At 45.2% G+C, this 12,487-nt stretch overlaps 1 protein-coding gene across 1 annotated transcript; it reads right to left on the bottom strand.

The window, feature by feature from the left end:
* Nucleotides 1-1,015: 1,015 nt before the first annotated feature.
* On the bottom strand, nucleotides 1,016-11,613 carry LOC310809858 (major histocompatibility complex class I-related gene protein-like). The gene is made up of 8 exons (XM_083677378.1): nucleotides 11,485-11,613; nucleotides 5,812-6,078; nucleotides 3,912-4,190; nucleotides 2,686-2,985; nucleotides 2,314-2,427; nucleotides 1,893-1,910; nucleotides 1,447-1,511; nucleotides 1,016-1,180 (listed from the first exon to the last, which is right to left on the bottom strand). Exons 1-7 carry the CDS (start codon nucleotides 11,531-11,533, stop codon nucleotides 1,471-1,473), a joined length of 1,068 nt encoding a protein of 355 aa, XP_083533504.1. The 5' UTR covers nucleotides 11,534-11,613; the 3' UTR covers nucleotides 1,016-1,180; nucleotides 1,447-1,470.
* Nucleotides 11,614-12,487: the final 874 nt, after the last annotated feature.

Below are 12,487 nucleotides of genomic sequence, written 5' to 3'. Positions count from 1 at the left end.
TTAGGGTTAGGGTTAGACTAGAGGTAATCTGTGTAGGTCAGGGTTAGACTAAAGATAATCTGTGTATGTTAGGGTCAGGGTTAGACTAGGGGTAATCTGTGTAGGTTAGGGTCAGGGTTAGACTAGAGGTAATCCGTGTAGGTTAGGGTTAGACTAGGGGTAATCTGTGTAGGTTAGGGTCAGGGTTAGACTAGAGGTAATCTGTGTAGGTTAGGGTCAGGGTTAGACTAGGGGTAATCTGTGTAGGTTAGGGTTAGACTAGAGATAATCTGTGTAGGTTAGGGTTAGGGTTAGACTAGGGGTAATCTGTGTAGGTTAGGGTTAGGGTTAGACTAGGGGTAATCTGTGTAGGTTAGGGTTAGGGTTAACCCACACTATCATGTCAAACCATCATGGTTGATCATCTTACAAGCTTTGGCAGTTGATGTGGTTTTCTGCTTCATTAAACATAGAAAGTAAATGTGTTAATCTGGGAGTCTGCTGATTCCACACCCCACCCAGCTCAATGTAGAGGCTCAGACACACATTAGTTTGTTTTCAACCCCATTTTATTCATCAAAATAAACCTGATTTACACACAATTTATTTCCCAAGAACAGCTTCTCTCCCTACTGATACAGAAACAATAGAATCACACAAAGCACACTAAAATAACCCTCTCCCTCATGACTATGAAACTGTAAAGATTGGAGATGATGATTTTTACACCATGAACATAACGACTATCCAATGACAGAGCAGAGCATCACTGGACCCCGAGGAGTCAGCAGCAACACCGTCACAGGGAATTTGTTGGACCAAAATAGTTTGATACCGATCATATTTCTGTTCATATTTTAACAACACAGATAAAAAAACTAGTTTGCAGGTGTCCAGGTTGTAGCAGAGCGCAGATAATCTCAAACACAAACTTTAATGATTTCAGATATTGATTTATATGAAGGAAGTATGTGTGAATTAGGATGAAATCCTAGAAAACCTCAAATATATGAAGTTCAAAACGTGATTTTTGTGACTGTATATTTTTGCCATCCGCTAATCAAGTACAGGAACAATATGAATTATAATCAGATAAAATGCTGTTTTAGAGAACTGTGTCTTTGTGTCAAGGTGCACATTGATCTGACTTAATCTGTCAGAGGAGATGACTTCATATCCTCCTGTAGTCTCTGCTTCTCTCCTGTGAGGACACACACACACACACACACACACACACACACACACACACACACACACACACACACACACACAGAAAGCCAAGGTCAATACTGAGTTCAGTGATGTAAGTGAGGTAATGTATTCCTCTGAAGGTCAAAGAGACCAGACTTGAGAGACCCACCTACTCTAGAACTGCCTAACATGTCGGCCCTAAATCACTGACTCATGTCAACAGAGGACTAGTGTCAGATGCATGTTTGAAGTCTGTTTCCAGAACTAGAATCTCACCTGGTTGATCAGTGCAGAGAAACCTCATGCTTTGGGTGCAGAGTTGTTGGAACTATCGTCAGAAGCTACGAGGAAACAAGACAACGCCAGTTCAACTAACGAGGAACACACAACTACATTCTGACATGGAACCAGTCACATGACACCTCAACAACATTTACATGGATTTATTAATGCTTTATTTATCCAGGTCCCATTGAGATATGAATCTCTTTTTCCAGGGAGCCCTGGCCAAGACACACCATAGCAGATTAACATTCACACAGTATCAAATACAACAACAACCAAACAACCAAATAGACACAATATTAAATTAGCTGTTGAAGCAGGTCAATATTTCAGTTTTTATGGTTTCTAGTAAAAGAAACAAGGTGAACAGCCACACATGATTGTCATTCAGTTCAGTGTACATTAGTAAATACAACATGAAGGTGTAGAATACTTACTGCTAGCTTGGGAGAAGCCTGAAACACAGAGGTGGACATGAAGATATTACTGACTCTTATAGTTTAGTAGAACATTACAACTAAACAACATGTATGAGACTTTACTAACTAAACAACATGTATGAGACTTTACTAACTAAACAACATGTATGAGACTTTACTAACTACATGTCACATCCTGTATTTCTAGTGTATATGGTATTCCTGACAGGATCAAACCTGATAACACGTCTGTGTTCACTTTAGAATCCTTAGAGGCACGACTTCTACAGCCCTGACTTCACATCACAACACTATTCCTGGTGAAACATCTCCATCTACCAACTCCACTAAAACTGACCAATCCAGACTAGTTCATCACTGCTAAGATCCTGACAACAACACCTCAGTGATGATATGATGAAGAGGAGGCGTTTCTCACCTTTCTTGCTCCTCTTCTTCTTCATGATGAAGAACACAGTGATGATGATGGAGGCCAGGAGGAGGAGTCCGACCACAGCTCCAATGATGAGGCCCAGGGCGGGGTCAGTGGTACCTGTAACCAACACAGACAGTCAGACTGGAACTGAGGTCACAGTTTGGTTTCCTCTCAACCAACCCACTTCCTCTGTCACTCAGGAAGAGTTCCTGAAGTGACTTTGTGAATGTGAAGAGTGAACATGTTGTCAGAGAGGGGTACACTGACCAGGGCCACTGAGAGATGGAGAACATGAGGACCTTCAGTGAGGGAGACGATGGTGCTCTGCTGGAGGTACTTTGACTCACTGAGAATGATCACGTTGGATCTTCTTACCTCTGTTGGTCTTTATCACGGAGCGCTCCAGTTTGATGACGATGTCGTCCTTCATCCCAGAGAGCTGAACCACACAGTCATACTGGTTCTTCTCCCAGTCCTCAGGCTTCAGAGTGAGGCGAGTGCTCTTCTGGAAGGTTCCGTCGTCGTTGGGGAGAACCTCTCCGTGCTCCACATCCTCAAACACCTCCTGTTCATCTCTCCTCCAGAACACCATCACTCCACTGGGGTAGAAACCTGTAGCGTGGCAGGTGACTGGAGAGGAGGGGGTCTTCTGGAGCAGAGACACTGAGGGAGGGACTGGGGGGGAGGAGAGAGAGGGGGGGGGAGAGGGGGAGGGGGAGGAGAGAGAGAGAGGGAGGAAGGGGGAGAGAAAGGGAGGGGGAGAGAGAGGGAGGGAGGGAGGTAGAGGGAGGTCGAAAAGTAGAGAGGGGAGAGAGAGAGGTGGGGAGAGGGAGGGAGGGGGAGAGAAAGGGAGGGAGAGAGAGGGGAAGAGGGGGAGGGGGGAGAGAGGGAGGAAGGGGTGGAGAGAGAGAGAGAGGAAGAGAAAGAGAGGGGGAGAGAGAGGGAGGGAGAGAGAGGAAGGGGGAGAGAGAGAGGGGGAGAGGGGAAGAGAGAGAGGGAGGGAGGGGGGGAGAGAGGGATGGGGAGAGAGAGGGAGAGAGGGGAGGAGAGAGGGAGGGGGAGAGCGAGAGGGGGAGAGATGAGAGAGAGGGGGGAGAGAGGGAGGAAGGGGGGAAGAGAGAGAGAAAGGGAGGAGGAGAGAGAGGGGGGAGCGAGAAAGGGAGGGGGAGAGAGAGGGGGGAGCGAGAGGGAGGGAGAGAGAGGTAGGGGAGGGGTAGAGAGGGGGAGGGAGAGAGAGAGAGGGGGAGAGATGAAAAAGAGGGGGGGAGAGAGGGAGGAAGGGGGGAAGAGAGAGAGAAAGGAAGGGGGAGAGAAAGGGAGGATGCGAGAGAGAGGGAGGGGGAGAAAGGGGGGGAAGAGAGAGAGAAGGGGGGAGAGAGGGAGAGAGTGAGGGGTAGAGAGGGGGAGGGAGAGAGAGAGAGGGAGGGGAGAGAGAGGGAGGGGTAGAGAGAGGGAGGGAGGGGGAGAGAGGGAGGGGTAGAGAGAGGGAGGGAAAGGACAGCAGGAAAAAAAAGAGCAGAAAATCAAAAGAATGTAATTGTTCCACTTCAAAGTATTTGAATGTGATGATGTGGTGTGAGGTGATGTCAGTGTGTCTGTACCTGTCCTCTTCAGAGTTTTCTCCCCCAACTGCAGGTACTTCTTCACCCACTCAATGCAGGTCTGGGTGAGGTAGTGCTTTCTGTTCTCATTATAGACTTGATCTCTGTCCCACTTCTGTTTGGTGATGAAGGCCTGTGGCGTTGGAGCGATCCATGTAGACGTCTGCAGGTCAAATGCAATGAAGTCCTCTCCATCATAACCAAACTGATCAAACCCCTCTGTGACTCCAGTCTCCTCATCCCAACTACAGCCATACATCAACTGGGCAATATGTCCATCTGAGAGAGAGAGAGACATACAGACAGACAGAGAGACAGGCAGGCAGACAGACAGACAGACACACAGACAGACAGAAAGACACAGACAGACAGGCAGACAAACAGACACACAGACAGACAGACAGACACACAGACAGACAGACAGACAGACAGACAGACAGACAGAGAGACACACAGACAGACAGACAGACAGACAGACAGAGAGACACACAGACAGACAGACACACAGACAGACAGACAGACAGACAGACACACACACAGACAGACAGACAGACAGACAGAGAGACACACAGACAGACACACAGACAGACAGACAGACAGACAGACACACAGACAGACAGAGAGACAGAGAGAGACAGACAGACAGACAGACAGACAGACACACAGACAGACAGACAGACACACAGACACACAGACAGACAGACAGACAGAGAGACAGACAGGCAGACACACAGACAGACAGACAGACAGACACACAGACAGACAGACAGACAGACAGACACACAGACAGACAGACAGACAGACACACAGACACACAGACAGACAGACAGACAGACAGACAGACAGACACAGACAGACAGGCAGACAGACAGACAGGTTCAGGGTTCTCTATCATCGTCTATCAGCAGTAATAAAACAGAGTGATGTCACACCTTCACTCCAGAGACAGACACAGTTCATGTGGATTCAGAGAGAGAGTGTGTGTGTGTGTGAGTTTGTGTGTCTGTAAGTGTGTGAGTGTGTGCGCGTGTGCATGTGTGTGTGTGGCTGCGTGCGTGTGAGCGTATGTGTGTGTGCGTGCGTGTATGTGTGAGTGTGTGTGCGTGTGTGAGTGAGTGTGTGAGCATGTGAGCGTGTGTGTGTGCGCGTGAGTCTGCGAGTCTGTATGCGTGTGTGTGTGTGTGTGAGTGCGTGTGTGTGCATGTGTGTCTGTGTGCGTGTGAGTGTGTGTGCGTGTGCATGCGTGTGTGAGTGTCTGTGTGTGTGTGTGTGCGTGCAAGTTTGTGTGTGCATGTGTGTGTGTGTGTGTCTGCGTGCGTGGGTGAGTGTGCATGTGTGTGTCTGCATGCGTTCATGTGTGCGTGTGTGTGCATGTGAGTGTGTGCGTAAGTGTGTGTGTAAGTGTGTGCATGTGAGTGAGTGTGTGTGTGTGTGTGTGTGTGTGTGCGTGCGTGCAAGTTTGTATGTCTGTAAGTGTGTGAGTGTGTGTGCATGTGTGTGTCTACGTGCGTGTGAGTGTGTGTGCGCACGTGCGTAAGTGTGTGTGTGCGTGTGTGTGCATGCGTGTGTGTGTGAATGTGAGTGTGTGTGTGTGCATGTGTGTCTGCGTGCGTATGTGTGCGTGTGTGAGTGTGCGTGGGTACGTATGAGTGTGTGCGTGTAGGTGTGTGTGTGTGCGTGAGTATGTGTGTGTGTGTGTGTGCATCTGCTTGCATGCGTGTGAGTGTGTGCGTGTGTGTGTGAGAGCGTGAGTGTGTGTGTGTGTGTGTGCGTGTGTGTGTGAGTGTGTAAGTCTTTGAGTCTGTGTCGTCACTTTCCAAGAGAACAACAGTTGTAAACATCAATGATGGTTCAAATCATCAGAAGGAACGTAACCGTGGTGAGAAGTTCTGTCTCTCACCTCCAGTCTGGTTGAAACGCTGCTTTAGAGTAACAAGGTCTGCTTTGAAGACCTGCTGGGCGCCCATCAAATTCTGAGTCTCCCTCTCCCAGTACTGTGGGTCGTCTGCAGTGACCTGGTTCATCCAGTCCTGTTTGGGCACCTCTCTCTTGGTGTTGCTGTCATAGTGAGATATCTGAACACCGTCCACCATCCCCACATCCACAAACTCTGGGAGGTCTGGAACTCCAGAGGATGCAGTGTAGAAGTACTGCAGGGAGTGAGTCACTAGAAGAAACAGGAATGAAAGGATGAATGAAAAAGTGTTTTACAAACTCTAGAAAAGGACCAGTTTTCTTGTTCTTCAGTCGACCAAAAACACAGGAGAGCATTGTGTTTGTTCTACCCTCTGTCATCCCCTCTCCTCTCCTCTCCTCATCCCCTAACACCCTCTGTCATCCCCTCTCCTCTCCTCATCCCCTAACACCCTCTATCATCCCCCTCTCCTCTCCTCATCCCCTAACACCCTCTATCATCCCCCTCTCCTCTCCTCCTCCTCATCCCCTAACACCCTCTATCATCCCCCTCTCCTCTCCTCCTCCTCATCCCCTAACACTGTCTATCATCCCTCTCCTCTCCTCCTCCTCATCCTCTATCATCCCCCTCTCCTCTCCTCCTCATCCTCTATCATCCCCCTCTCCTCTCCTCCTCCTCATCCCCTAACACCCTCTATCATCCCCTCTCCTCCTCCTCATCCCCTAACACCATCTATCATCCCCTCTCCTCATCCCCTAACACCCTCTATCATCCCCCTCTCCTCTCCTCATCCCCTAACACCCTCTATCATCCCCTCTCCTCCTCCTCCTCATCCCCTAACACCCTCTATCACCCCCCTCTCCTCTCCTCATCCCCTAACACCCTCTATCATCCCCTAACACCCTCTATCATCCCCTCTCCTCCTCCTCATCTCCTAACACCCTCTATCATCCCCCTCTCCTCTCCTCATCCCCTAATACCCTCTATCATCCCCTCTCCTCATCCCCTAACACCCTCTATCATCCCCCTCTCCTCCTCCTCATCCCCTAACACCCTCTATCATCCCCCTCTCCTCTCCTCCTCCTCATCCCCTAACACCCTCTATCATCCCCCTCTCCTCTCCTCCTCCTCATCCCCTAACACCCTCTATCATCCCCCTCTCCTCTCCTCCTCCTCATCCCCTAACACTGTCTATCATCCCTCTCCTCTCCTCCTCCTCATCCTCTATCATCCCCCTCTCCTCTCCTCCTCATCCTCTATCATCCCCCTCTCCTCTCCTCCTCATCCTTGATCATACTTTACTTAAATTTTGGAGAAAAAATAGAAAAACCGAACAACTTGTTTTCCTTCTGCACAACTAAACACATTCATGGAGGCAGAAACTATTTACAATTTATTAAATATAAATATAACAGTCTAGAACATCATCCTCCAGTAGCTCTGATGTGTTTCTATTAGTATCCTGGATTCATCAAGACCCTTCAGCTCTGTTGTATCTCTATAATAATAATAATAATAATAATAATAATGATAATAATAATATGTTGTTGTTGTTGTTACGCCCGTAACCTATCAGGACCCGGCGCGGGGCGTAGAAAAGTGGGGCCAGCTTGTCAGTCAGGGGCTGTGTGTGTTTGAACAGTTCCCTTGATAGACTTGGTAGAGACACTTGTGTTTGTATTGTGATACGGTGCATAACGCACTCAACTATTATGTGTTATTGTTCTAGAAAGTTGGGCCAAGTGTAGTTTTGTACTGATCTGCACCACGGTGTGGACTCTTGTTTAGACGCTGGAGGAGTAGAGGCGGCTGTTCTTGACTGTATTTAAGTTTTGTCCGCTGCATTCAGACAGTGAGGTTTAGTTTAAACCATGAAGGTTTAGGTTTTGCTGTCTTTTAGGAGCTCTCTTTGGTTCTGTTAGTTTGAGTTGAACAGCCCCTGCCGGCCCTTTTTCCTTTGTAGTAGTCGCCGATTCTGATGACCCTTGTTACCTTTATAAAACTATCTCAGTTCCTTGTTAATAAAATAACTATAATTGACCAAATCCACCTGGTTTTATGTTGCTTCCCTTTCCCCTCGCGAGCCGGGTTGTAACAATGTAAATGAATGTGTTGAAGGCAGCCTTAAGACCCGTCTCCTTATACTGTCTAAGTTATAACAGAATCTATCATGTCAACATGTCGTAGCTGTGTTGTGTTTCTAGATGAGATGTGAATCTGTTCCAGGAGTCCTGGCCAGCTCTCCCAGCCCCCTTGAGACAGAAAGGCTCTCCCAGCCCCCCTGAGACATAAAGGCTCTCCCAGCCCCCCTGAGACAGAAAGGCTCTCCCAGCCCCCCTGAGACATAAAGGTTTTCCCAGCCCCCCTGAGACAGAAAGGCTCTCCCAGCCCCCCTGAGACATAAAGGCTCTCCCAGCCCCCCTGAGACAGAAAGGCTCTCCCAGGCCCCCTGAGACAGAAAGGCTCTCCCAGCCCCCCTGAGACATAAAGGTTTTCCCATCCCCCCTGAGACAGAAAGGCTCTCCCAGCCCCCCTGAGACATAAAGGCTCTCTGTCATTGGTGGAGTCGTCGTTTGTGTACTACGTCACCACACACACAGGATTCATGTGTACCACATCACAATGTCACTGGACATCAGTAGTGCAGTCTGGAGTGAACAAGCTAAATGGCCGTTATGATATAAAAGACATGTTTCCCCTCCTGACAGAGCCTGCATGACAGATGAGTCAGATGATGCTCATAACTGTCATACTATTACTGTTGTTTCAGGCCAGACTGAACTGTGATGTCATGCATCCTCCGTACGTTCCTCCAATGCCCTCTAAGACCAGCGGTCGCGGTTGGCAGGACAAGGTGACAATAAGGACAATTCTGCTCAGTGACTTTAAACGTGTGACAAAGCATGAAGTGAAATGACAGCAGCACCAGTTAGTTTGTAATGAACTGAACACGTTTGTCGGTGGTGAGGAACCGTGGCAACATGATGAAAAGTCTGTTTTTACTGTTGTAACATTTCAGGGGAAATGAATCAGTCATGACTCTCTTTAACGAGGGTTGGAATACTGCAGCTTTCAACATGAAATACTTTAATGAACCCCTTTTCTAAACCCCAAATCATGTCAGTCAGACAGCAACACACAGCGAGAACACTGAGCATGGAGCTGGTTGCTGCTCCAGAGGGGCTGCAGCGCCACCTACCGGCCACTGCTGGTATTAACATCACTGTCATGACTGGGGCATTGAGGGGCTCAGCACCACGGCAACACAGACACACAACTGAGATGCTTTTTCTTTTTGATCAGGTGATTCACATCGACAGTAAATACATCAACTTGACATAATCATTATAATGAAGCGGAGCCGAACAGGGTCCAGGTTCAGACAGCAGCAACAACATTCAACTAGTTATCTACTGAACTATACAACTAGTTATCTACTGAACTATACAACTAGTTATCTACTGAACTACACAACTAGTTATCTACTGAACTACACAACTAGTTATCTACTGAACTATACAACTAGTTATCTACTGAACTATACAACATTCAACTAGTTATCTACTGAACTATACAACTAGTTATCTACTGAACTATACAACTAGTTATCTACTGAACTATACAACTAGTTATCTACTGAACTACACAACTAGTTATCTACTGAACTATACAACTAGTTATCTACTGAACTACACAACTAGTTATCTACTGAACTACACAACTAGTTATCTACTGATCTATACAACATTCAACTAGTTATCTACTGAACTATACAACTAGTTATCTACTGAACTACACAACTAGTTATCTACTGAACTACACAACTAGTTATCTACTGATCTATACAACATTCAACTAGTTATCTACTGAACTACACAACTAGTTATCTACTGAACTATACAACTAGTTATCTACTGAACTACACAACTAGTTATCTACTGAACTACACAACTAGTTATCTACTGATCTATACAACATTCAACTAGTTATCTACTGAACTACACAACTAGTTATCTACTGAACTATACAACTAGTTATCTACTGAACTATACAACTAGTTATCTACTGAACTACACAACTAGTTATCTACTGAACTACACAACTAGTTATCTACTGATCTATACAACATTCAACTAGTTATCTACTGAACTACACAACTAGTTATCTACTGAACTATACAACTAGTTATCTACTGAACTATACAACTAGTTATCTACTGAACTATACAACTAGTTATCTACTGAACTATACAACTAGTTATCTACTGAACTATACAACTAGTTATCTACTGAACTACACAACTAGTTATCTACTGAACTATACAACTAGTTATCTACTGAACTATACAACTAGTTATCTACTGAACTATACAACATTCAACTAGTTATCTACTGAACTATACAACTAGTTATCTACTGAACTATACAACTAGTTATCTACTGAACTATACAACTAGTTATCTACTGAACTACACAACTAGTTATCTACTGAACTATACAACATTCAACTAGTTATCTACTGAACTACACAACTAGTTATCTACTGAACTATACAACTAGTTATCTACTGAACTATACAACTAGTTATCTACTGAACTATACAACTAGTTATCTACTGAACTACACAACTAGTTATCTACTGAACTACACAACTAGTTATCTACTGAACTATACAACTAGTTATCTACTGAACTACACAACTAGTTATCTACTGAACTACACAACATTCAACTAGTTATGTACTGAACTATACAACATTCAACTAGTTATCTACTGAACTATACAACATTCAACTAGTTATCTACTCAACTATACAACTAGTTATCTACTGAACTACACAACTAGTTATCTACTGAACTATACAACATTCAACTAGTTATCTACTGAACTATACAACTAGTTATCTACTGAACTATACAACATTCAACTAATCTTATGTGATAATTACAAGACATGAAGGTCGTAACAAATACAACAGGATATCAAACATGTCTCAGATAGTTTCATCAACTGTCATTAAACCGACGACCACTCGGTAATAAAAGTCCTGAATTGATTTCCAGGAAAGGAACATTTTCTATTGACATTTCTGTCATTTAGCAGACGACGCTTTTATCCAAAGAGACTTAAAATAACAACATTTGTCTGAACTCAAAGATTGAGGAGAATCAATCAAATGGACGAGACACAGAAACACGTTTTATTTTAATTTGACTGAATTTCATTGTTTAAATCATTTAATGAAGGTCAAACACCCCATGATTTGATCCACCAAACATCATCGAAACGTAGTTTTAACGTAGTTATGAGGTAGTTTTAACGTAGTTATGAGGTAGTTTTAACGTAGTTATGAGGTAGTTTTAACGTAGTTATAAGGTAGTTCTGAGGTAGTTTTAACGTAGTTATGAGGTAGTTTTAACGTAGTTATGAGGTAGTTTTAACGTAGTTATAAGGTAGTTTTAACGTTGTTATGAGGTAGTTTTAACGTAGTTATGAGGTAGTTTTAACGTAGTTATGAGGTAGTTTTAACGTCGTTATGAGGTAGTTTTAACGTAGTTTTATCGAGAGAATAACCTAAAGTGCGTCTTAAGTGAAGGAGGTAAAACAAGTTGAAAACAACAGCAGTTTCCCTGGATTAAAGGTCCTGCAGCTCGTTTACCTGCAGATGCGGTGTGAACGCAGAGGAGCAGCGCCAGAACGGCCTTCATGTTGGTTCGTCAGTGAAAGGAAGGTGAAGATTGTCAGAAAAGCGCGTCTGTCGCTGCGGCGGAGCTCCGACGGCTGTACCGTAATACCCGAGGAGCGCACACGGGATCTGTTCAACCAATAGAAATCAAATAAAGGCACCTACGTCATCAGAAACCAGGCAGGACGGAGCCACTGAGGTTGTCACTCGAAACTGAAAGGACTTGGCCAGTTGGCCTGGCGCACAATATTGATCATTAATAACGTCATTTAGACGTTTGGTAGGTCTACTCAACATATGAGTTATGTTTTAGTGAGCCTACATTTAAAAATCTAATCAACTTCAACTTCAACTGTCTGTATCATGGGGTGCAGCCGTTTGTAAGTGGATTTCTACTGCATTGACACCAGGGCATCCATAAGATCACTAAGATCACTATTAGGCCTCTATAAGATCACTAAGATCACTATTAGGCATCCATAAGATCACTAAGATCACTATTAGGCATCCATAGGATCACTAAGATCACTATTAGGCAGGCACCAAGATCACTACACATCAACCATCACTAAAGCATGAATGTCCACCTTTGCCAGATGTAACTTCCAGTGTGTGACCAGTGCTGATAATGTAACCAGTTCAGTGTTGAGAGTCAGTCAGTCATGACTCTGTTCCTCATCCCAGCTGTGTACCTGCAACAGCGAGGTCAGGTGTCTCAACAGAGTCCCAAACAGCTTGGCTTCTCTGCTGAGCTGAGTGGTCGGCTTTCACTATGACTGAGTCATCATTCATGTTCAAGGTAAGTTGATCTGCGGGGCGAGGGTTAGGGTGGTCGTATAACCACCACCACCAACACAGACTGCAAGGAGGAGTGTGTGTTTTTACCATTTGAAAAACCATGACAACACACAACATATTAGTTTCAGGGTCAAATAAGGGCGTGGACCCCTGATCAGACTGTTTCTACTGATGGTGC

This window comes from Argentina silus (assembly GCF_951799395.1).
Source record: "Argentina silus genome assembly, chromosome: 9".
NCBI lineage: Eukaryota > Metazoa > Chordata > Actinopteri > Argentiniformes > Argentinidae > Argentina > Argentina silus.
The sequence above is the reverse complement of the archived record's forward strand: the minus strand, read 5'-3'. Positions and strand labels throughout refer to the sequence as shown.

What these genes read in the sequence shown, in the direction of transcription:
- LOC310809858 (XM_083677378.1), bottom strand. Translation starts at nt 11,533, where the DNA reads ATGAAGGCCGTTCTGGCGCTGCTCCTCTGCGTTCACACCGCATCTGCA. An exon ending in GCGTTTCAACCAGACTGGAG is followed by an intron (nt 4,191 to 5,811) that starts GTGAGAGACAGA and finishes TCTCTCTCTCAG; the next exon opens with ATGGACATATTGCCCAGTTG. An exon ending in CGTGATAAAGACCAACAGAG is followed by an intron (nt 2,428 to 2,685) that starts GTAAGAAGATCC and finishes TGTTGGTTACAG; the next exon opens with GTACCACTGACCCCGCCCTG.